The 27,459-nt window shown below is 30.8% G+C and overlaps 1 protein-coding gene across 1 annotated transcript; it reads right to left on the minus strand.

Annotated features, from left to right (window-relative positions):
* Positions 1-7,128: 7,128 nt before the first annotated feature.
* On the minus strand, positions 7,129-12,260 carry LOC107904764 (uncharacterized protein At2g38710). Its single transcript, XM_016831247.2, has 5 exons — positions 11,961-12,260; positions 10,295-10,414; positions 8,994-9,108; positions 8,279-8,369; positions 7,129-7,734 (listed from the first exon to the last, which is right to left on the minus strand). Exons 1-5 carry the CDS (start codon positions 12,062-12,064, stop codon positions 7,529-7,531), a joined length of 636 nt encoding a protein of 211 aa, XP_016686736.1. The 5' UTR covers positions 12,065-12,260; the 3' UTR covers positions 7,129-7,528.
* Between the last annotated feature and the right edge of the window lie 15,199 nt (positions 12,261-27,459).

A 27,459-nucleotide genomic window follows, 5' to 3' on the forward strand; every position in this document is an offset into this window, starting at 1 on the left:
AAGTGAAAAATAGGCTCTTGATAATATAAGGGAAGTTCATAGATTAAATGAGAGTACGATTCAAACCATGCTCATTGTCTAATGAAGAAGTGTAGTAGCAGCCCAGAAAAAGAAAAAGAACAAAAGAAAAGAAAAAAGAAGAGGAGGAAAAAGATAAACAAAAAGAAAAAGGAGGTATAAGAGCATGTCATATGGCGGCGTGCAATTGGCCAGCGCTATCATGTCAGCAAAAAATTAACACCGTTAGTCTTATGTACCAATATAGTAGACGGAAAAAAAATTATCAATCTGTGACAAAAAATAAACTATAAGTATCAATCTCGTAGAAGTGAACAAATTCATATACCAATTTTATATGTAACCCAAATTTTAACTATATAAAATTTTACAAGGGTGTGAAATTATTGCAGTTTTTGAGGGCTTAAAATATAATAAAACATAGCTACAAATGAACTAGGATGGTATCCACTATGTATTGCAATTGATAGGGAAGATTCATATGTTTACAAATATTTGAAATGTTTAGATATTTGGGATTTTGATAACATTAGAATTTGAATATTATAATCGGATTTAGAATGGATGCGGATATTAAACCTATGAAAATCCATTCCAAAATTATTTTATTTTACAAATAATTTAGGAATTTGCTATTTAAATTTACTTTACTTTCGCCAATAATGAATTTAGATAAAATTAAAACCTTAGAATAAAAACTAATATCTATTTTACTTTTAAATTAAATAAATAATAAAAACTTAGAATTTCAAAAAAGAAGTGGGTGATGAATTGTTTGTGATCTCAGCCTCAATTATAAATTGAATAGACGCTTTGTAACAATCCTTATGGTTAAGTTTTGGCCTTGTTTACAGTGAGTGACAGATTCTCATAAGCAACCCAAAAAATTCGATACTTTTTTCGTGATAAGAATATATATTATATATGAGAAGGATTCACTTAAATCAGTATAAAATTAAAATTTAATTTTTATATGATTAATGTTTTAATAATTTAATTGTTGATTTTATCAAGATATTTATACTTGTTATTCATATGATTTTTTTTAATTTATTTGTTGCAAATAAAATTTATCAATTTATAGAAACAAATATTTTCTTTTCATAAATATATGTTCAAATTTAAACAAAGCGTATAAGCATGCCATAAATGTGCAACAATTAAAAATTGAAATATAATATGAAATTATTAATCTGGATTTCAACATCAATATTATCATTAGCCTCCACATTATTTTCATTTTTCCACTTTTGGTGATGAGAAGAATTATTATGACCACCTCCATTTTACTATCATAGAATCACTTGCTACATTCACGCACATGATTACATCTTTCGAATTTTATTATATATTATTTACATTCATTTCAAGAAATAGAGTAAATCCAATAAGACAGGGTTTATAATTTTTTATTCAATAGTTCGTTATTTTATTCAATTACAAGTAAAAATAATATTATTTCAAAATGTTTTTTTGAAAAAACCCAATAAATAAGAATATTATATATATATATATATATTTCTAAAACACAAAGCAGAGAACAAGATTTGGGGGACTCTCTCCCATAATGAACTTATGGAAATAAACATTTCGCTTAATATCTATTACGGAAGGGAAATTTCTAAATTTAGTCCTTTCATTTTTCTAATTATTTTGAGAAGGCCTTCTGCTTTTAATATTTCATATTGTCTTTTCATTTCTTTCATTAATACCGAATTTGATGTTTAAATCACACACACACACAAAAAAAAAACTCCTCATTTTTTTCATTACAAGTCTTTAAAACTAAAATTTTAAAAAATAATACTTTATTTAAAATTGAGAATAACAATTTGTTACAAGTAGAACCAACTCGTGCACCGCACGAGATTAAGAAATTAGTAATAATTAACTTCAAATTTTAAAACAATTAATTTTTTATTTTTCATATTCATTTTACGATTTATATTTATTTTACGATTCATATTCGAGGTTCAGAGTTAGAGGTGTACAAAAACATTTTAAGCCAAAAATACCAAAGTGAACTGAATAAAAAAAACAATTTTTTTTTAGTTTAGTCAGTTTTCATGCTTGTTTTTAATTGGCTTATTCGGTTAGTTTTTTATGCTAACATTTTAAATCGATTAAGGTCATAATTCATAACGCCATAAGTTCATAACCCATTTACACACCAAATCCAAATTTAAACTTTAAGCCCAAATTGAAAAGTTAATACTCTGAAAAGCATAAACCCATTAAAATTTAAAACTCAATACTCATTAATATTAAAACCCAAATTCGAAAATTGTATATGAGCCATGTAAGAAAATAAATATTTTTTGAGTTCATTAAAAATTGTTTGATTTAATTTTTAATAATTTTATAATGAATTTGAGATAAAAATAAAATTATAAGTAATACGATATATTAAATTGAAGAGAAAAAAATTAAAGCGAATAAAATTATAATTACCTCAATTAGAATTTTTTTTTAACTCAAATATATATATATCTAAAAATTGGAAAATCGAGCCGAACCCTAGGTTGGTTCAATTTACATAGATAATTCGATTTTTAGTATAAAAAAAACTGAACCGACTGAATGCGCACCCCTATTCATGGCTACCCCTCCTAATAATATCACTTTCAAAATTGGAACTCGCGCCTCCTTTTAGAAATATAATGTAACTTATGATTACACCTAAAACTTGCTGATAAATTTTAAAAGAATTATGAAAATTCAGAGAAACCAATATCTAACAACCTCGTATCCTACCGATCCAAACATTTATGTAATTTCCAAAAGAAGTGGGTGATGAGGTGTTAGGTCTCTTCGGCAAATATTCAGCCTCAATTATAAACCGAAGATTAAATTCTATTAGTAGCGAATACATGCCTTGTCACAATCTTCTTTGTTTAAGTTTTGACCACACCCCCAAAATTCCCAAAATAAAAAGAAAGCATTATTTCGGGAAAGAATAAGTATATTGAAATTTGAATGTGAAATAAGTATTTAGAGAGGGACAACGAATAATGAAATTCGATAAGGATTAAATTGTAAATTCTTGAAAGTTAGAGGATTAGAAGTGTATCATTTTAGGAAAAGGACAGAAATTTAAGAAATGTTTTTTTTTTGAGGGTGACATGAAGATATATTGATATGTGAAGTTGGAAAATCCAGATAAAGGCTAGGTTGAATAAAGTGGAAAAGTATAATGACTAAAGTGCAATTTTCTCATTTTATGGATGAAGGACCTAAATACAATTTGCTATTTTAAATTGATATTTTGAGACATAATGATGGAATTAAAATCCCCAAGCTAGTGAGGTGTAAAATTTAGAGAAAATATGGTAATTAAGGTTGAAATGTAATGGAATTTGATTGGTTAGTGAAATAAAGGATTAAATTGAAATAAAATAACAATGTAGAATTTTCTACATGAGAGGAGTGAAACGGCAGCAGCATATGGGCTGTAGTAAAAAATATTATGTTATCTGTTTTATAAATAAAAGAGAGAGAAGAAAGAAAGATGAAAGAAAAGAAAAGAGAAGAAAGGAAAATTTCTCATGCATTTTTCTTGACTTCTATCATAAAAATATAATAAAATTTCATCTCTTAGTGTGTCATGAAATCATTTTTTTACCATGGAAATCAAGTGGCTGAAGAAGAAAGTGAAGGAAAAGTTTAGGGAAGTGATGAGAAAGCAAAGGAGAAATGTATGGTTTTGTTCTTAAGATTTTCATGTGAAATCATATAAAAATCATGATATTGATTATGTATGTATGTATGTATGTATGAAGAGAAGGAAGAAAAAGTTGAAAGAAAGGTGATCCAAGTAAAGGAAAAACTATGGATTAAATGAGAAAAGTTGATTTCAAGTAAAGAAATAGGTAAGTCATGGAATTTGATGTTGAATGTTTATGCTTTCTCTTTTAAAACAAATTATGATTCCATTAGAAAGTGTGGCACAGATTACATGATAAAGTAATACTTGTAGAGTCTAAATAAAAGCCGCCAACCTTCATCAATACAAGGCAGTAAAAACATAGCTAAAGGTGTCGAACTCCCGGTGGAAAACAACCAGCTGCCTGATAAATTTTTTGGTTCATTATCCTTTCATCTCTAACCTACTTCAAAAGTACCATCTACACGAACTCGCTCTTGTAAAAACTTGGTATCTCCTCAATCCAATGATGCTCCTCCCTTCTATCCAACTCCCATTTCTTTTGTAACACCCTTTATTCGGTCCGATCATTGGACCCGAATTACAGAATGCTATAATTAAAGTCGGGACAGAACGCATTCAATTCACATCGATTATATTTCAAATAGACTCTACTTATCACTTCAAGCTTTCCCTATATCCCATTGGCATTGTCACATAAGGAGTATTATAATGACACCATCTTAATGCTAACCTCATGCCATTTATCTTCTTCTTTGTTAACTATAATGACATCAACTCTTCTCTTAGGAATGGATGGACCATTTGTGATAACCCTCTACACTTCATAATCATTTGCTTAGATAAACAACTTCATTTTTGTCCTCCAATATGAGTAGTTAGTGCTATTGAAGAGTGGAGGCCTCATGGTGGAATGACTATCCCAACATTATTGAATTTTGTTCCATAGCCGTAAGACAAACATTTTAATTTGTGGCTTCCGTCTTGAGCTTCTTAAGAATTTTTTCTATTGGTAGCAACACTGTCTTTAGAGTTCTAATTCTAATACCAATTATAAAGCTCGATAAACAAGGGTGAATTGTCGTTTAAAATTTTTTTTAAAAATAACAATGAAAAGATCAACATAATAATTTATAATAGTTTGACCCCAATTGTCTACCTTCACTACCTTAACTTATCACAACTAAGAATTTTCTAAATTCACTAATTTGAAATCGACTAATTTTAAGAACAACGTTTAACCTTTACAATCATTATATTTTAAGTAGGCAAGAGAAATCGACTTAAGGTTTTATACCCAAAACACCCTCACAAAAATGAGAAATGAATTTTACAAACAAGGGGTACCTCTCAAAAGCTAATTTACAATAATGTAGCTCACTTAAATAAACTTAAAGCACTTGGAAGCTTGAAAGAAAATGAAAGCCCAAGTATGTATATGAAAAGTATTAGAAATACAATGTAAAGATTGAATCCATGCATAATAAAATTTGTAAGTTTGTTTCTTGTCTTGATTTATACCTTCTTATTAATATGTAGCCATTTAAAGTGGTTAAAGAGAAATTAACTTGTTCTAGACATTCATTCGAGCATTAAATATAGTTGCAAGAGCATAATATCGGTACCTTAACCTTTTGGGGTCTAATTCCTTCCTTAAAAGTGTGATCACTAAACTCGCAAGTATCAAACTAAAATAGAGGGAGTCTGGTACCTCTTGAGTTGGACCAAACATATAGTCCAAACCATATAGGGCATTAGGTCTAATACCCTTATGGCACCAATGTGGGTATCAATTCCTTTGCCATAAAGTCCGATACCCAAAAGGACACTTGCTTATTGCTAAGTTACGTTTTAAAAAATTATTGTAAGTAATATTACTTGCAATCAGATCAAAAGAAATACTTAAAAAATTCTTTTGGTTTGATTGTAAATATTTAAAATTACTTACAATAATTTCTTAAAACATAACTTATTAAAAGATTAGTTGTTGTGGCAAAATATTAAAAAATTAAAACTAACAATTAAAAAAACTTACTATAAAATAATGAATCGAAATAATTGAGATCAAAAGACAACAGAATAAACAACTATATTTTTCTGTTGAATAAGTAGGGCTGTAAATGAACTGAGCTTGAACGAACAAATCTTTCTTCGTATTCGTTTGTTTATCTTTAAGCTTATTTGTGCTTAGTTTGTGTTCGTTAAGAATTTCAAATTTTTATTCATGTTTGTTTATTTAAAATTATGTGTTTTCATGTCCATTTGTTTAATGTTCACGAACATGTACATTTAACTTAATCGAACATGTTCACGAACATTAAACAAACATGTTCATAAACATATAATTAAACATGTCCACAAACAATGTTAATGAATAATAAACAAACAATAAATAAATACGCACAGATATTATTTTAATATTTTTACAAAAAAATATCATTAATAAATAAACAAGCCAATAAACGAGCTTGTTCGTGAACATAAACAAAACACACATCTGTTCGTGTTCATTCGTTTATTACACCAACATAAAAATTTTATTCATACTCGTTTATTTAACTTAATAAACGAACATAAACCAACAGTTAATCAAATATTTTGTTCATTTACACCCCATGAATAAACCAATTAATATCCTAAACACAAAAAAATAATAATAAGTGTCCAAATAATTTCTTTTTACTTTCGAAAAATAACTTTCTCACTAATTATCAAATGAATGAAGTCTTCCCTTTATTGTGAAAAAATAACTCAAAAGAATATTAGATTTCTAAACAAGTAAACCATATTCTTCTTTTATACATTGAAAACACATTTCAACCAATTCTTAAAAGGTGATAATTTTCCATCGCTTTCAAAGAAAAACATTTTACTCAAAGCTACTCATTACAATAAGAGGATCAAATGTTGACAATAAAATAAAAGCCGGTGCCACAAATTCAAATCTCGAGCAAGTATTGAATGTCAAAACTAGTACTGAGTTATTTTATTATTAAATTCATCATATAACACTAACAATTAATATATTCATTTTTTTTTGCTTTAATATCAGTAATTTTTTATGCATCTTTAAAGCTTAATAACACATACAAAAAAAGCTACTTTTTTTAAAAAAATAATAATAATTTTGCATTCATAATAGAAATAATTAGGAACATTGTCAAAAACAACAATGATAAGAATGCATTAAAAACATCTTGGCAATAAATTCGCAATCGAAAACGAATCATCAAAAATAAACTTGCAATCGAGAACATCAAAAGATGAACCAGAATGACTTAGGAAATGGACTTTTCCTTTCATCAAAGGTTGAGGCAAGCAAATTATGAGCAATGACTCTTCATTTTCTAGAATTGTATTCGCATCCAACGTATACCCTAGCACAGGTATGGAAATATAACCTTCCAACAACTAAAAACCCGCATTCAACACATTCAAGACTGCCATTGCAAAAAGTAAATTTAACTAAAACCAAAAGGCATAAACAATGTCGTGCTGGGAACATACATAGTTTCCCAGAACCATTTCAAGGTCAAATTGAGATTTGTCTTACAGCAAACAGGTTTCCCACAAGTTGCAGGAATATGAATGTCTAAATGAAAGCAAACACAAACTTGTATGCCTGAGTTTACATCAGGCATTGCTTTTTTTTTTTTTGGTTTCTTTCTTCAAAATCAAATGAATTTGAAGAATGTTATTTGAAAGGTGTCTTGTAATTACTAAAACAACTGGGTCGGAACACAATCGAACCTATTCCACCCATTTTTCTTTTGTTTTAATATAATGTCATTATATTTTAGCCAAAGCAGCTTTACCTTCTTTTCTGGTAAAAAGCTGTTGGAAGAATCAGTGGTTTCCGAGCTTAGCGCCAGCAATAGTAGGCGCTGCCCCCCTGGTTGCCTTAACATGGGAGGCATAGTCACTGTAGTGCATGGTAAATAATGTGCTTTGGTAACGGGTCAGTTTTATATGCTTCCTGAGCGACTCGGTTATGGGGCCACTGAAGCCTGCCTTCCGGATAAGTGAGTCAATTGCCTCCACTCTAGTCCAACCTGAAACCAAAAATAAATGCTCGATAAATTTTCACATGGACTAAACCTTTCAATGGAAGACCATCATGCATAAAATATATATAAATCCTTAAAACTAAAGTTCCAAAATAAAATACAAATAAAAGGACTACTTTCATGTCATCGACACTTAAGATGCCAAATGGAGCTATTATTTATGTTCAAGCAAGTTTCAACAATACCATTGTTACTATTACATGGTACAGGGTAGGGTAATTTCTTGGTCCTAACAGTGTTGGCAGTGAGTGCAGCTAGGCACGCCTGCACCTTAGCATACAACAGAAACACCTCAGACCCTTCCAGGCGAGGCCCATTTGAAATATAATACTTTTTGAGTAAATATACTTTTTATCAATCTAGTTTTTTTTGCAATATTTTTACATGTTCATATATGCATACACACACATATATATATCACAAATAAAAAAAATAGAGAAAGAAAAGCAAAGAAAAGTTTCCATATCATATCATTCCATTTTATATCACATCATATCAATTTTAACTTAAAACAGGCAATAAAGTCTACCTTCATGTGCCGGCACCTCAGGTAAATATGTGGCACTTCGCCTTGTATTATAATCATCAACAAACTCAATAATTATGCCATGCTTTCCTACCTGAAAGAAAAATGTGAATGCAGATTAGAAAGTAGGAAGAAAGAGATGGAACCAGACGAGCTATCAGAAGTAGACCGAAAGAATTAGGGAGAAACAGAAGAAAAGAATCAATATGGAGAAAAATATTTGACAGCCAATAGCTCAAATAGTAAATACTCAAAACCCGAAGCTAAGAATGACATAGGTATTTATGACTAATCCCAATAAAAGGTCAAACAAAACTAACCCTAAACCTTAATACTTGGAAAATAACTAAAAATCCTAATAACCTAAAAGATTATTAAATATCCAAAATATATACGTAGCAATTAAACCCATAAAATTTAAATGAAATCCTAGATAATTTAATACTTCAATAGTTCAACTCGCATATTTGCATCTGCCATCACATTACCAAGTGCATAAACATGTCAATACCACACCAACATTCCATCCAAAAGAAAATAAAACCATAACAGCCTACAAAAGGGAAGACTGTACTCCAATCAGGATCTTCAAAACTGCAGATTATTTGATCAACCAATTCAGGCAGTGAAATATGCTCATGATATATTACTCACAAAGACAACAGTCTATATTAACAGATCAGATGTTAAACAATCCAAATTGAGATGAATTACATACCTCCCAATCAAGGTAGTTATTAGCTGTTTCATAATCAGTCAGAATAGAAACTGTACATTCTAAGTTAGGCAGTTCTTTAGCTTGAATAGGAGGGAACCTGCGGTCCCTCAAAGCACTGCAGATAACAGAAATTTGAAAATATCACAAGGCATGCCATGAGAAGAACAAGAAGCATGCCAAATTGGAAGAAGCAACAAAATGAATTGATTGGAACTTGTAGTTTATATAGCACATGGAGTAAAAGACAATTTTAAAATGACCAAAATCATGTGGTTGCAAACCAAACAAAAGTAGCAAAGAGTTCTAATGGCCTTTATAGATCATGATGCATATTTTATTACAACACCAAGTAGTATTGGGATTCAAGGTTTCTTAATTTCTTTAGAGTAATCATACAGAGGAAAATTGTTAATGGCATTCCATTAGCAAAATAAATAAATACTAATAAATTGATACTGATATTCAAGCATCATCCTATTACTTTTACAAGAATAAGCTGCTCTCAGGACTTTTACCTTCTGCTGAACCTTTTTCCCATCAAAACAAGCATTGATTATAAATCAAAATTAGTTATCTGGAATAGTGGTAGAAGGAAAAGTGAGAGCCACTGAATCTTACAGCCAAATCTCCATTTACAATAAGACATTAAATCAAAACAATGCAGCCGAATTGTAGTCAAACCATGTTCACAAGTACATCAGAGCAGTAAAAAAGCTAATAATTGACACATGATTTGCAATGCTGCCACTTCTCTTAGTACTTGCCAGATTATAAGTATGGCCACTTCTTTTTATAGCACTCCTGGCAAGAGGTTACAAACCACTCTTCTTCCATGTAACTCCCCCAACTTTAATACTATCAATATTCATAATTGAACATATTATCTGTAATAAAAGCATGCTAACAACCTAATTCTGGTATAAGATAGGAACAATCAATATAAAGAGATATCATATCTTCAATGTCCAATAACTTGTTTTTATAAAGCCTTCCCATTGTTTTCATCTTTTTTTAGGTCTATCTGAAGTGCTATTTCTAGAATGCACTTTCCAAATATGAAAATCATTTTCTTTCTTATATATACCATTTATAATTCATGTTTAGGACAAATGAATTAAATTTTATTTAAAAGACAAAAAAATAAAGAAAAATATGAGAGTTTTAAGAATGAGCTCACTATATACATCATCTTGGACTCATTGTAGATATCTCACCTACCTGGGTTGTACACATACATGTCCAAAGAGAGAACGAGAGAATTTAAATTCCAAATTACACGTTTTTCACTTTGGTCTTAATACCTCGTCAGAGCATAGTCCCTAAACCCATTAATCAACTGACAAGCTTCAAGTGTGCCGATACATCCTCGTAGACGAGGCTCCCCACCATTCACAACCTTCTTCCAAGTGACAAACAATGGGCTGAAAACAGAACATAATGAGTCATAAATGAAAGCATCATTTTCAAAGTAAACAGAAATACAATGAGAACAAATAAAAACTAAAAGTACAGGAGACAGTTTAAACTGACACTGGTATTACATATGAACATCCAACAGAAAAGACATATCCAAGAAAAACAGCAATAGAAGAAAAACAAAAAAGAAATCTGTGCAACACAGCAGAAGAACTACTTGATAGTGAAAAGCCACCAGAAAGTGTATAAGAACATTCATATTCTCTTCTACCAATCTGTGCCATAACAGCAGCATGACCTTGGCGGAAACGAAACAGGAAATAAACATTGCTACAAGAACTTTACAAAGGAAAGGGGGGTGATATAACCTAAGGAGAAGAAGCCAACAAAAAGCATTTCTTGATAATTAAATCAACGCAGTATTACAGGTAGAAACAAATAGCCAAGTAAACACTAACTATCACATTTTTCCAAGTCAAAGCTAGTAAATGGCTTAATTGAAATTGATTGCAGAATGCGTGTTTCCATTCAAAATGCTTTACATAAATAGACATTGTTTAAGGAAGAGTATATCTCTTCTACAAATGCTTTGAGGCTACATTAAAACCAATGTTGGTCAGACTCGAGTATACAAGTGTGTCCTTTATGCTCATAGAACTTTGACTCGTGAACTGCTTTGAGCTTAAAACACAAGGATATGACAAAGTAAGGTCTATGAGAAGGATATTGGTGTCTGGACTTGTTTTACAAGAAAGAAATATTGTACATGTATAAACACACACACATATACCTTATATACAGAATGGTGACTTGAATTATTGGTTTGATAATGAAAACTAGTTTCAACTAGGTGATGGATGTAAGAGATGGTGGATATATTGATATTCTTTTATGCATATAGTTAATGTAACTCAGTTTATGACTAAAAGAAAGTATGAAATTTCCTTTGTCGCACATTTGGGGGCAAATTGCAAAGACAAGCTAATTATGCAGGCCATCTATAGTAGGATAAGTAAAGATAATAATACACAGTGAAAGCCCTATGTTACTTGGACTTGGGTATGAGCGTCCAACATGGGTACACAACCAACACGGATTTTGTTTCAAAATTTACATATATTTGGAGGGTCTTTGAAGGATCACATCCAGGTACTTAAAAGTAGTAAAAGCAAATAAAATTTAAAAGAGAGTTATTTTTTCTTCTTTAATTCTTAAAAGAGCCAAATTGCTTAAAAATTTAAAACCAGGCACATATTTTTTGAACTGACAACCTTGATTTATGTTACCGGCGAAAACATGAACAGATGACAAAATTTTGGAAGATCTAACAACAACATTGACATAAGATTGACTTCCCAACTTCCACTTAAAAAAAAACAACTAATGACAGACACAGAAAAGAATAAGAAAACCCAAGAAAAACAAAATAGAATAGAATCGAACAGCATGCAACCCATCGTTACGAAAGAGAGAGAAAAAAAAAAAGAAGAAACTTGGGATGAAATAACAAATGGATTTCTAAAAAAAAAAAAGAATGGTAAGTGAAAATACTGTTGGCCCTCATCGAAAGCGGGCGGAGCAGCCTCCTCGCTGTTATAATGGGCGATCAAAGTGTCGAAGCAGTAGACCACCATTTCCTTGTTTGCCAACACCATCTTCGTCAATTTTACAAGATTATTTTTTCTGTATCAGAGTTTTTTTTTCTTCCTCTCCAAACTTCCTTTGCCGAGTGCACCCCTTTCCCCTTTTTTATTCCCCCACGTCATTGTTTTGCCCTTTTATTTAATTTTAATTAAATTAAATAATTAATTAAATAAAAAGCAAATAAATGAAGTAAAAGTGAGAAAGAGATCTTCATTTGTTTTGCTTTCGGTCACCTAAATAATTAAGGGGAAATAACTATGTTTTTCCTTCTTTTTTTTTTTGTTTATTTTCCCCTTATTGTAAGTTTGTAACGTAAAAGGGCGTCCTTGACAGAGACTCGAAGAGTGTTCTATTTTATCCTTTTTGTGAACATTAGTAATTATGTTAGGTTGCAAATCAAATATTAAATTAATATTGATAGCAAGATAAATTTATATTTTTAATATATTTATTTTTAATATAAAATGTTATTAAATTTAGATTTTTCTTATCAAGAATGAAGTTGGTGTGTTGAACTCAAACTCTTACAAAAAGGAGTTAAATTGAAACAAAAAGCATTTTTAATATTGTTATAACTCTGTAATTAATTTAAATTTAATCTCTAATTTAAATTTAATTTTTAAAATTTAAATTATTTAATGATAATATTTAGGATTATTTAGTGAAAACCTTTAGAAAAAATCTAGTTAAATTTTAGAACAAAAAATATAAAAAAATGCCTAGTGACTACAATAAATTAAACACACATTTTACCTTCGTATTTAATAAATTCTTACTTTTTTTCCTCCTTTTCCTGCGCCATTTCTGGTTTTTTTTTTTTTACTTTAAACCCTTTTTGGGTTAATTTTCTTCCAAGGCTCTTCCCCTTTCCATCACTCACAATTCCACAAATATATTTTCAAAGCATGATTTTTTGTATGATTAACTAAACCGCTATTTAACTTTAGCTCAGAAATTACTCCAACAAAACAATCATGAGATACGAACCCACTCAAAAAAAACTCTCAATGCAGTATTTTTTATCTCTTCGGTATATGGGATAGTACAAATTCGTCTCTTAAAGTTGATTCAGCTTCGATTCAAAGTGCACGTTGGGTTGGAGTTGTTTCGCGTACAATTGAGAAGTCAGATTGGTCGTGCTGTGTTTGAATTCCCGTGAACAAATTAATGTGTCTAGGTGGGAAAAACCAGTTGGATTTCGTCAAGGGAGATAGAGATCGAATTTAAACGACCCATGCGGTTGAGACCGTTGATTTGAGTTGGGCTTTTCAGATTGCAAGGCTGTCAAAATCTTAAATTGTGAACACGTGTATCGCAGTTAGAAATTTGGCAAGAGTCAGTTTGAAGGTCATATCGAGATTGTCTACATAAGAAAAAGTTGGCGATCAGGATGTTCTTGGTCATTATAACCAGCGTATTGCATGGAAGGGAAATTTTATTTCAAGGATCGATTCAAGATTGGAGTACACTGAGGCTAAGGCTAAGTTTAAAAATATTTTATTTATCCATTTATTTTATTTCTTAAATTTATTTTTGCGTTTTCAAATCTGTTTTTATTTTATTTTATTACACTTCGTATTTTCTTATTTTGTTATCTTAATCAATTTAAACCTCCCCCTTTTTTTTAACATTGCTACGCACACGTCGTGGGCATGACTATGACAGCGACAACAATTCTGGTCACGAAAAAAGGAGAAATTAGATAGCCAATCCTTATGAATTTGACCTTAGTGCTCTATATTGTTATTTACTGTTATTTTGTTGTAGGAATTTATATTTGTTGGTTTCGACACCCATCAAATATGTATTCACGATTTACGAATCGGCTGTGTAACACCCCTAACCCGTATCATTCTCAGAATAGGGTTATAGAACATTACCAGAGTTTACAAATTAATTTTCAGACATTTCATTTCATCAAGCATCCATATTTATAACCAATCAAAATCAAAACATTTATGAGCAAACATTAACCAATTTAACTTATACAAGTCATTATAACCAGAATCAAATCATCCAAAATTACCAATAGAACCAATGGATAATGTGATATATCTCCAACAAGCTTCCAACCCAATCGAGCTTCCGATAATCATTTCAAAACATCTAATAATTATACCTATTACCAATAATAATTCAATTCCAATAATAAAACACAAATATATATAATATTCATTACCAAATAGCATTCACTTCTATTAAAATTATGCAAAATATAGTTCATACAAACTTACCAAGCTAAATTGCAGAAATAGCAAAATTCAGGGACATTTTGAAAAATTTCTATTTTTCTCGAATTTCCACCCAATCTTGATCTAAATTAATATTTCATTCAATTTACTAATTTAAATAATAAAACAATTCATTTCATGCAATTTGGTCACTTTTTGACATTTTTACAAATTTACCCTTAAAGTTTCACATTTGTTTAATTTAGTCCCTGAACCTAAAACATGTAAATTGACCATTTTTAATGAAAACTCATGCTAGTTGAATAATCATATATTTTCCTCCTCCTCCTCTCCATTCCACATCCTTAATGTATATAACATGCTTATATGTAACATTATCTATAATTTCACCATTTATTTATATATTCATTCAACGCTGTCCACTTCAGTCATAGTCACTAAATTATTTATATCTTGAGCTACAGAACTCCAAATTGAGATCCATTAATTTTATCTGAAACTAGGCTCACATATCTTCTTACCATAAAATTTTCAGAATTTTTCGTTTAGCCAATAAGTACAGTTTATTCTTTAAAATCACCTCTGTTCTGCTGTTTGACAGTTCCGACCCTTCTTCACTAAAACTTAATTATCTCCTTGTACAAAAATCGAATGATATCACTGTTTATTTCTATTGAAAATAGACTCATTAAGGACTTTAAACATATAAATTATAACCCATAAAACTTAATTATCTCCTTGTACACAATTTTTTATGATTTTCCAAAGTCAAAACAGAGGAACCCAAAATCATTCTGACCTTGTCTTACAAAATCTATTATATCTCATGATTTACAATTTCATTACTTATACCGTTTCTTCTATGAGAAACTAGACTCAGTAAGCTTTGATTCCATATTTTTTCATCCTCTAATTTCATTTCCAAAATTTATGGTGATTTTTCAAAATTAACCTACTGTTGCTGTCCAAAACTGTTTTAGTGCAAAATGTTAATTACTAAGTTTATAACTTCCTTATTCACTTTCTCTATAATATTTCCCATCACTTTCACTTATTTCTCTTCACTAATATATCAAGAACATAAGACTTTATATAATAAAACTCTACTATAACATCTTTTCCATGCTATTTCAATAATATCAAACTTAAAAATATATTGAAATCTCAATGTTCTTACCTTGTCCTATTGATTTCAATCTTTAACTTGATTTTCTCTCTCATCTAGCTTCAATTTCTTGAATCCAACTTGATATTCTAGCTCCCCATAGTCTCATTGTTATCTTTCTCTCTTGATGAATATGAAAATTCTTTTGATTTCTAGGTGAAAATGGTAAGTTTTTTGAAGGAAGGACCAAATTGTAAAGAAAGCAAAACTTTCCTTCTTTCTCTCTTCTCCTCACGTTGGATGCATGGAAGATGATGGGTTGGTTGCTTTTCATCTTTCTTTCCACATATATATATACTAAATAAATTAATAATAAAATAATAAAATATCATTTAAAAATCAAATTAAAATATTAATAAACTAATATTTATTTAATTAATTAATCTAAAATATCACCAACATCATCATTGCCTTCTAGATTTCTCTCTCTTCTAATTGACCATTTTTCCCTTTATGTTCTTTTAAAATTCCATCATTGAGTCATCACTTAATTTGGTAAAATTACGATTTAGTCCCTCAAAATTCTTCACCTTTTCAATTTGGTCCTAATTCATCCATTTTCCTTGGTTTCTAGATTATTCTACCCTTAAAATATTTGCACTATTGGTCCTTCAAATTTTTCATATTTACACTTTAACCCCTTAAATTTTGAGTATTTACTTTTGGGCCACAAAACTTTTCTCACTTTTGTGATTGAATCCTTTCTTGAATTAATATGTCATAATATACTTCTCAATGTTGAAATAACTCAAAATTACCCCTTTTTATCACTTTATTTCCTTATTTTACTATATCAGGAATATTATCTTACTTTCTTACTGTAGTAATTTTTTTTGGGTATTACAGGTTGTATATTATTAAATTTATCAAATTTAAAAAAAATGATTTTTTCCAAAAAAATTCATAAATTTAAAAACTAATGTAATTACAAAATATTTTTAAAATATTTGACTAATTTAAAAAAATCAATTAAGCTTTAATGATTCTAAGTGCGTTTTAAAGCTAAAAGATAACTTTTCGATTGGTATGAAAGCATTTCAACCTAGAAATGCTTGGATCCCATCTAAAAATTTGTTTCAAATTGGTTGATCTTCGAAGTTTGAAAAACAGCAACTTCAATAAATTTAAGTTAATAAAATTTAACCCATCCATGCATGTATCAATTTTCGTGATCTTTTAAGCTTATCAAAATGAGTCTTGTAAAATGTTAAGCCCAACATGTTCTTGGGTTGGAATTTGGGTCCTTATACTTGTACCATTATGGTTTAATTTTGAATTCTCTCATAAAAATTATAAAAAGAATCATTAAATTTTATTTTTAAAATAAAAAAATAAAATTGATACAAACTTATAAATATTATAATAAATTATAATAAATATAATAAATTAAAAAGAATTTTATATTTTGTCACCCACACTTTTTTGCAAGGTCAACATGTTTCTTATCTTGTGGGAACTTTGCATGTAACACCTGTAACCAATATTCGTCGCCGGAACATAGTTACAGAGCATTACCGGAATATACAGATCAAATACAGACATTTCATATTATTTAACATTTATGTCAGAAATTATTCATAAAGTCACTTATATGAGCCCTTGAGGCCCAAAACATACATTAGAAACAAGTCGGAACTAAACTGGGTACTCAGAAAATTTTTCGCAAAACTTCAAAATTTTTACTAGGAGCTGGGGACACATGCCTGTGTAGCCAGGCTGTGTAGGCATTAGAAATAGGGCACATGACTGTGTCCCACCCATGTCCTTACCCGTGTAACACTTTGACTTGGGTCACACGGCCAAGTCACAAGCCCGTATGCTAGGCCGTGTGAACATAATGGCTTGCATTATATAGGTGCAGGGGTCACACGGCCAAGCCATACACCCGTATGCCAGGCCGTATGATCAATTTTGAGCCTTCTGTTTTGAAGTATAAAGATGCAGGGGACACACGGCCAAAACACACGCCCATGTGCTAGGTCATGTGTCACACACGGCTGAGACACACGCCCATGTCTCTGCTCGTGTGGACGAAAATAGGTCATTTCCAAGCCACATTTCTCACCCAAATTTGTCTTCCACCTACATTAACACTTAAACACATTCACAATCCAATACAATACATTTAAATCGAGCCAAAACCAAGTTTTATGCATGACATTTCATCATATATGACCAAGTATCCAACTTACCAACTTTACATATATGCATATTTTACCAAATATGCTAACTCAATTTAATCATCAATATACGAATATGGTTCTTTTAATTAACCATTCCAAAAACATGCATTCAACATATTATAACAATTTATACACATATTGAAACATATTCATTACAAGTCATTCCAATGGCTAGTATAACCAAAACATTTATATGCCAACAATGGCTATATAACTTATACATGCCATTATAACCAAAATTAGTTTTATATTTATACCGAAATGGGTCGATGGATAGTGTGATGTGTCTCTGACCAGCTTCCAACCTTAATGAGCCTCCGAGTTACTATAAAACAGGAAAATTAAACAGAGTAAGCTTTAAAGCTTAGTAAATTTGTATAACATTGAATTTAACTTACCAATTAATTCACATTTAAGGTAAGCAAATAAACATGCTCAAACCAATTTGGCCAATTGCCTAAACACATATCCTTATCAAGCATATTAGTCATGTAATTCACATGAATATCAAAAAACATTATGAGCTTATCAATATTCAATTTCCACATACATATATTTATCACATCAAGTGCCCATGAACATGTATATATCATATTTTTGTATTTCAAGTATATACTCGTAACAATTCGTCTCAATTTCATAATTTCTCATGTCAAAACTTTGCCCGTTGAATAATTTATAATATCGATGGATACACGGGTAGTACACACAGGTGTAAAAATCTGTAATCCGTCAATTCATATTCAGGAATGCTCGTAAGAGTACATAAACGGAAAGCTCTTTTGAGCTATATAACAAGAAGCTCATGTAAGCCATGTAACGGAAAGCTCCGGAGAGCCATTCACGGGAAGCTCATGCGAGCCAATTAATTGGGAAGCTCATGAAAGAGCCTTTAATCAGGAAGCTCCGAAGAGCCATATATCGGGACGCTCATAAAAGTTGCGGTGTGTCCACAACACATGTAGGATCACAACCAATCGGGATGCTCCGAAGAGCTATTAATGGGAAGCTCATAAAAACCATATATCAGGAAGCTCAAAAAAGCTAATAACGGGACGCTCTTTTGAGCTATGGTGTGTCCGCAACATATGCAAGACCACAACCAATTCAGAAACCATGTATCCATCGAATTTCATATATTCAAACAGTACTTAATACTTATCGATCATCGTCGGATATGTGAATACTTTCATATACATGGCACTTATACATTTCAAATACATAACATTCAATTTAAAACATATAAATATACAATTTAGTTATACGAACTTACCTCGATAAATGTTCGTATATTTATTATCTACTAATTTGATACCTTCTATTTTCCTCATTCTAACTCCGTATTTGGTCTATCTAGATCTATATGAATGAATTTAACATCAATTCATATTCAGTTAAATTCACATCTTTGGAAAAATTATCATTTTTCCCCTATACTTTCATTTAATTACGATTTCATCCTTAGGCTCGGAAAATGAAATTCATGTAATTTAATCCTTATTCCAAGCCTAGACGATTTTTACATGTAACAATAGTAGCCCATTTATTTCACAAAATTTAGAATTTTTCCATAAATTTTACGTCTTCACAATTTAATCCCTAAATCACAATTTCATCAAAATTCACTTTACACAAGTTGTTTATCTATCAACAATCTTTCATTTTCTACCATAAAATTTCATAATTCAACTATACTCATCCATGGAAAAACCCTAACACTTAGATAACTTTACAAATTAATCCCCGAGATAACTAGGTTAAGTTATTACGATCTCGGAAATATGAAAATTATTAAAAATGGGACAAGAAAACATACCTAATTGAGCCAAATAAGTTTTCTAGAGCTCAAGTTCTCATGGCTAGGGTTTCCATATTTTAATTTGGGAAAGATGATGATAAATGATGATATATTATATTTTTATTATTTATCATATTTAATTATTTCATCTTTTCAATTTCTTCCTTTTCTTTATTTAATTTTCCATGAATGAATCATCATACTTATCTACTAACTCTTCTTAATGGTCTCTTTGCCATATAAGGACCTCAAATTTTAAATTTCATAGCTATTTGATACCTATAGCTACTAGAACTCAACTTTTACATTTTATGCAATTTGGTCCTTTCCATCTAATTAGACATGTAAACGATAAAATTTCTTTACGAAATTTTCATACGACATTTCAATCATAATGCAGACCATGAAGTAATATTAAAATAATTTTCCTTCTAGACTCAGATTTGTGGTCCCGAGACCACTATTCCAATTTCACTAAAAACGGACTGTTACATTGCATACAACATTTCTATTTCACTTCTTTCTCAAATCATTGAGAAGCTTATAATAATGAGGTTTAATGTGTCTTGCAACATCATGATAATGACATATTGACCTTCTAACATTTTTAGGGGATGGATTCCAAATTTGTTGATGCATTTGATTTCAACTTGTGGTAAAGAGGGTTGGAACATGGAAACCATAGGACAGCTTTTTTTTTTCAAAATCGCTACGCAACTTATAGCATTTAAATTTGATATGGCATACTAAACCATAGTAATAACATGTAGCATTTCTAAATGTCTTTCACTTGCCTTAGAAAGAGAAATAGAAGTTTCATTAACTTTAACAAATATACTAAAAGATATTTTTTTCACCTTTATCAATATGACCTAGACCTCCATGTCTAGTTTCTCTTCTTCCAATAGCCAAAATCTCATCAAGTTTATCACTTCTAGATCCCAATTTCTTAAACATTTCCTTGGTGACATCTATCACTTTTTCTACCTCTTTCAAATTTGAGTGATTCATTGTCTTTACATGTCACATCACATCTATCCAACAACTTCTCTTATGTTTCTTCTACATCAATGATATCATCTAATTCTTTGCCTCCTTCTAAATCTATCTTAAAGAATGTGGCAACATAAGGAGTAACAACTTTGGATTTAGCAATAAAAGCAACATAGTTTTTCATCTATTCTTCATCTTCACTCTCATGAATCCCATTACTCCAAGTAACATTAAGAGATTTATTCTTTTGTTTAAGTTCTTATGAATTCAACTTGTATGTGAGTCTCAAGAGTCTTGGCATTGGGTTTCTTTCTTCTTAGGCTCTTTATCAACCTTTCCTTTTCTTTTGCTAGACAATCGATTAGCATATAAATTCATACTATTCTTGGAGAACTTGTAATCTTTGTTGAAATTTTTGGCAAGATGTGCAAGTTTTTTTATAGAATAGGATTTGGGTTCGTCTATGGCAACACTTAAAGCAACAGTGAGAGCCAATATTTTCTCTTTCTTAATTTTGTCTATTGGTTTTTTTCAAGGTTCATCTCAAATGTATGTCATGAGCCAACAACTTATCTATGTTCATAGTGTTAATGTCTTTTGCTTCTTTTATGATAGTAACTTTGATAGCAAATCTTTTTGGCAAGTATCTCAACACATTTCCTATCAATTTTACCTTAGAATATTGTTTACCAAGATCAAAAGCTTTTTTAATGATTTTACAAACTCGAGCATAAAAATCAAATATGATTTCATCATTAAATATTATAAGGTTTTCAAACCTAACTGTGAGCATTTGTAGTTTTGACAATTTCACTCTTGGAATATCTTAATGGGTTGTTTCGAGAATGCCTTATGCTTCTTTGGCAAAAACAAATCTTGAAATTTTCCTAAACACTTTACCATTTGCACCATTAAATATAACACTGAATATTTTGAAATTAAAACCCTTTCTTTGCTGGTAGTTCAAATTGTTTTTGGTTTTATTTCTTAAGCTCCATCACTTTTCTAGTGTAAGATGGCTCCCATCCAGTAAAAAAAAGCCCTCAATGTCTTTTCATCTATTGACTTAATGAATGTTTTCATTCAAGGTTTCTAACAAACATAATTTGATCCATTGAGTTGCAATGATCAAACTATTAAGCTTCCCTCTTTCATGGAGTTCATAGCTATCAACCAGACACTAATGTAATAGACCAATTTAGCCCGGGATAGTAAAAGTCCCAAACCAATCAGCCCAAACAGAAATCAGATAAACATAATAATAAACAAGCCCAAAAATAAAATTACAAGCCCAAATAAAAATTACAAATCCAATTACAAAAAAGGGCACAAAGTAAAAGAAAACCCTAACGGCCCGTTGGCCTAACAAGTTAAACATTTCCAGTAAAATAAAACCTTAAGCCTCTCTACGCCGTTCTTCCCTTTCGCACGCATGTTGCCTGAGGCGCCTCATCCTGAGGCCATGACTCACCGTTCCTGCCGCAATTTCACCAAAATAGCAAAGGGTCTGCATTGTCCTCCGTTGACCTCGCCGATGCCTGCAAAAAAGGACAAAGAAAGAAAACAGAAACAACAAAAGAATAGCAGCAGAAAAACAATAGTGAAATAGGAAAATAAACAGTAGAACAACAATGTATAATCGGCTATAAAAGCCATCAACAACGTGTAATTTGTTTACGGAAAAAGAGATACAAAAAAACTAGAAAATTTTAAAACAACAGAGATAAAAAAATCAAAGGTAGTTTATTTATTTGTTTTTTTCGTTTTTTTATTAAATAAGAAAAAATAATAAGTAAAAAAAAATGTTATTACCCGTCGCCTCATCTCCTGTCGTCGTTGAGAACTATCTTCGGCAAATGAACATCTCAGAACCTGTTAGGGTTCTGACGGGAGTCTGATGGATGTGGCGAGACTGAAGGCTTTCCTTCGCATTCTCTTTTCTTTTTTCTTTTTTTGATTTTAGGGAATACTTGGTTTAAATCTGAGTTTTGAGGGTTTTTAGGAAAGGGATTAACGAGGGGACAAATTTTTTTACTCCGGATGCCGGAGGCGACGGTTACCGTCATCGATGACTGGCGGCTACGGCAGAGTCGTGGCAGACTGACGGAAGACCCCTAGGTCGGATTTTTAAAAAATAAGAGAAAGGAAATGTTTTTAAAATTTTAAAAAAAAACAATAGGTAGAATGAATTTTTGGTAAAAATTTTAGTTTATATAAGCCGACTTAAACGATGTCATTTTGATTAGTGTCCATAAGTCCCAAAACGACGCCGTTTTGGGAAACCAACCTGATTGCTTGACCCGAGAGTTCAGGATCCGCATGTTTTCGCGATGAAGGTCTAATTACCATTCTGGTCCTTCCACTTTTTACACATTTTTCAATATAGTCTTTTTTCTGTTTTTATCTTTTTAAATTTATCCTGTTTAATTTTAATTTTTTTTATTTTGGTCCTTTCAAACGGTGCGCATAATGAAGTCTGGGATATTTTCCCTTTCAACCCCTTTCTTTCTTAGCGCGTTGCACCTTAGTCCTTTGTTTAGGAATATTTTTCTATTCGGTCCCAAACATTTTTTAGTGTGTTACATTCTAGTATTTGTTACTTATTTTTACAATTTATGCCCTTAATTTCATTTTAATTCCAATTGAATCCTTTATTTATTTAATTTCAACTTTTCATTTTTATTATTTTATTTTATTTATTATTTTTTGCCCTTATTTTATTTTTATAATGTTTACATTTTCATCATTCACTAGCATAGTATTTTCATTTTATTGATTTACTCACTTGTTACGTCATCTGTTTTTTACCCGTTATTATATACTGTGCTAATATTTGTGTCAAGTGTCGCATTTAAACATATTTATCCGTTTTTATACCATACCCGAATAAACTAAATATATACCATTTTAAGTGTTACGTTAATTTTTACTCGATGCATAAAAATGAAAATTTTTAAATTAAGACAATGTTCCGTATTTGGAGATTTGAAAGGTCGTGCCCTAACTTACGGGGTTCGATTTTCTCTTTGAACCAAGATAATCAAACATTCCTTTAAAAATTTAAACACATGAGATTTAAATAGTAATTAAAATAAAAAGTAAGCTTATTTTCGAGGATTCGAGATGTCATGTCCTAACTTACGGGATGTGACCTTTTGTTACCTTGAGATAAGAGAGCCTTTTACATATGTTTTGATTTATTCAAGCGGTTTTAATTAAAGAATAACGTTATGCAAAGTGGGGTCGAGTTTTAAAATCTCTTCAAAATTTCAATTTTCGACACTAAAGACATCAAGCAATCAATTAGGTACCAATTTTGGGCGTAACGAGGGTGCTAATCCTTCCTATGCGTAATCGACTCCCGAACCTATTTTTTGGATTTTTGTAGACCGAAAAACATTGTTTTAATAAATCAAACATTTTATTAAAATGATCAAATTACGAGGTGACCCGATCACACCTCCTTAAAGTGATTGGTGGCGAGATCCATTTTCATTTTTTTAAAGTAAAAAGTCGAATCAAAAAAGTGATTGGTGGCGAGATCCATTTTCATTTTTTTAAAAATAAAATCACACTAAGTACATTAGGTGGTAGTCTTTGATACCAATTGAAAAATCTCAAGTTTGGTAGTGAGGTGTGACAAGTGTAGTGGACACGTCTTTTGTCATATAGCTTGGCACACATAAAGATAAATCTGGAGAATAGAACACAGAGAGTTGTTAACGTGGTTCAGACTTAACCTACATTTTTGGGGCCTTGCCTTAAGAAAAACTCTACTATTAAATCTCACGATAAAAACAATAATTTAAGCTCAATCTATCTTAACCCTTAAATAATTACAACATCATCCAAATACACTTAGTATGAACTTTCCCATTGAAACTTTCTACACTAAAAACAAATAATCTTTCAAAAATAAACAAACAATTTTACTTTATTAACAAAATATGCTCACTCTCTAATTTTGATCATCCCAATCCCACCAAATAAGTTGCCTACAAATAGGCTAGGTATGATCATTCTTCAATTTATCTCTTTTATTCTTGACATTCAACCTTTGTCATTATCGAAAAAAGTAAGTTGATATATTTTCTTCAAATAATTCAATCGAAATAACCTTTTTTTTTTATCAACCAAAGAAATCTCGATGGAATGAGACTCTTTGAGATAAGTTCCATTGCTTTGATTACAGATATTTATCTTCTAAGGACATTAAATAATTCACGTCAAAATTGCCAACTATTTATAAGCCTTAATTCACGTCTTTTGTTTGAATTAGGTACTTGACCTATTTTTTTGGGTCAATTCAAATATTTAAACTTTGACTTCGTTACTAAAGTTGACTCCTATTGCTAGAGCTGTTAAAGAAAGAACAATTGCAGCCAATGGGATAACGTCACGTCATTTAAAATTGTATTTCCCTTAATTTTTATTTTAAAAAGAAAAAAAATATCAAAATAAATTGCCCTCGTTTATCCTAATTCTTCAATTTCCTTGCCCTAAATCACGCATCAGATGGAAGTAGCTTAAAAAAATCCTTCCTCATTCAAGTAGTCTGTCGACTGGAATCTAGAAAATTTTTTGTTGAATGTATATATGAAAGCTATGTGCGATGTAGCCATCAAGAAGAAACGAAACTCAGTCGCCTTATGTTCGAAATCCGCTGGAAGAGCAAACTTCTGAGGCTCAGTTTCAGAAATCCTTCCTCCTGTAACTGGATGGATATATCCAGTTGTTGAAAGCTACATACAGTTCCAGCAAATGCAAGAGTGTATGCATATGTATATATACAACAATAGCTTGATGTATAAGTCGTATGCATCATTGAAGAAGAATAACATACATCATCATTATATTAAATAAAAAATAAAGGACTTGTAAATAAATACTAATAATTTTATTTAAACGTAATTTTTTTGGTAAATGAAGATATTAAAAGCTATTACAAACAACTCATTCAATCCTAGTCAATCCCTCTAAATCATCATGAATCAGCTTCAAAACAGGATTAGTTGGCTGCAAGAATTTGTAAAAACTTAACTTCCATCTAAGGGCTTGTTTAGCCAAAGCATCCGCAACCATATTATCTTCCTTGTTGACATGTTGTATCTTTACTTCCCATTAGTTGTGACTCAATTGTTTAACATCTCAAGGCACTGCATATCGAGGTACATCTGACGTAGAGTTATGTAACATTTGGATAGCATCTAAGTTGCCCATCTCGAGGATCACTTTCCTAATACCCATACTCCAAGCTTGTCATAAACCATCAAACTCCCCACAACTCAACTTCTACAATTGAGCATATTCCAATCTTTCAGGCAAATCCCATCTTCCACTGCCCGTATCATCCCTAATAACACTACCAGATGATGCATGTCCAAACTCCAAGATCCTTGCGCCACCTGTGTTAACCTTACACCAACCAATCTTCGGTAACTGCCAATATGTTCCCCTGCCATGTTGGGTGAAACTACCCTCTGTATGTTGATGTACCTGCAACTCCCTCTCAGAAAATCATTGAGCTTGTTCTAAGATATCTTCAATATTAATAGTTCTCGAATTTAGGATTTAAGGTCTCAAGTTTAGAGTTCTAGCATTTAGTTATAATTAAATATTATCTAATTATGTTTAAATAAAATTATTAGTGTTTATTTATAAATCCTCCACTTTTTATTTTATTTAATAATAAAGTATCATTATTTATTTGTCAATGGTACATAAGATTTATAAATAAGAGTTGATCAAAGCTTCTCTCCTACATTAATATTAGCCCTTTTGAAAGGATAATCAACATTGCTTTGCTAAGGGATCTCATCCCAGCTTTGTACTTTCAACTGCAGTCAATTAGCGTTTAGGAATTTATTGTAAAACTAAAAAGATTTTGATTGAATTTTGACTGGAAAGCAGGCTGAAAATGTCAAACTTCTCCTTTTCATATTTACAAAGGAAACAAAATCAGTGGTGGTGGTTAGCCTGGATCTTTTTCTTCAAGCCCTCTTTCTCTTGCAGAAGAAAAATAAATGAATATCATAAAGCATTACAACGCAAATCTTGTTGCGTTCCATCAAACGGAAAAATCCCAGCAACCACGGTGTAAATAAGTCGAACCATGCAATTTCTTTTTTAAAACCATTTTCATCTTATGCGTGATTTAGGGGAAGGGAACTGAAGAATTAGGGTAAACATGGTGAAATTCTTTTTTTTTACCATTTTTTTTAATTTTAACAATTTATTTTTATTACCGATTGAATCTTAGTTCAATTGACATCGATATTGTTCTCATTGCAAGAGGAGTGTACATTATAAAAAAAAACAGATATGATAACAACCTATAATTAGATTAATGTTCAAATTATGCTTATTTATTTTTCTTTTGTTAAACGAAAATTAAAGGAAATACAATTTTAAATGATGTAGCACTGTCCCATTAGCTGCAACTATTTTTTTTAACAGCTTTAATGGGGAAGGCTAACTTCAATAAGGAAATCAAAATTTAAGTACCCAAACCAGTTAAAAAATAGTTAAAGACAATAGTTTAATATGCTCCAATTGAATTAAGCCTATCTATAACAATACATAAACAACCGTGAGGGTGTGAAAAGAGTTGTAAGGCACACAGGAGATTTTGCGTCAATGCCAATTATACTTGGCTGACGTGTAGGCAGAAAACCGTATTGTATAAGCAATTCCATTATTGAACTTTATCACAGGAGATGTTACCCTATATCATTTTATACACGAACTGTCACCAAGCTACAAACAGAACTAGATCCTTATGACGGTAGGTGTTCCTTATGTTGGAAAATGTATGGTACATACTGTCTCTCTTTCTATGAATGTTTCTCCTGATACCATTTACTAGGTTTTATATAAGAGCTTATTTAAATATGGTTCATACTGTCTCTAAACTTCAAATTGTACCTATTAAACACTTAACATACCGATTTCTTGAAAAATTCTAAGGTTTTATATCGGTTGAATTGGTTTTCGATTCACTTTCAATTGATTCTAAGTGATCCCTAGTTCTATATGGGACCAGACCTGACCTGACAAACCCCCATTTAAACTGGAC

This window comes from Gossypium hirsutum, chromosome D05 (assembly GCF_007990345.1).
Source record: "Gossypium hirsutum isolate 1008001.06 chromosome D05, Gossypium_hirsutum_v2.1, whole genome shotgun sequence".
Lineage (NCBI taxonomy): Eukaryota > Viridiplantae > Streptophyta > Magnoliopsida > Malvales > Malvaceae > Gossypium > Gossypium hirsutum.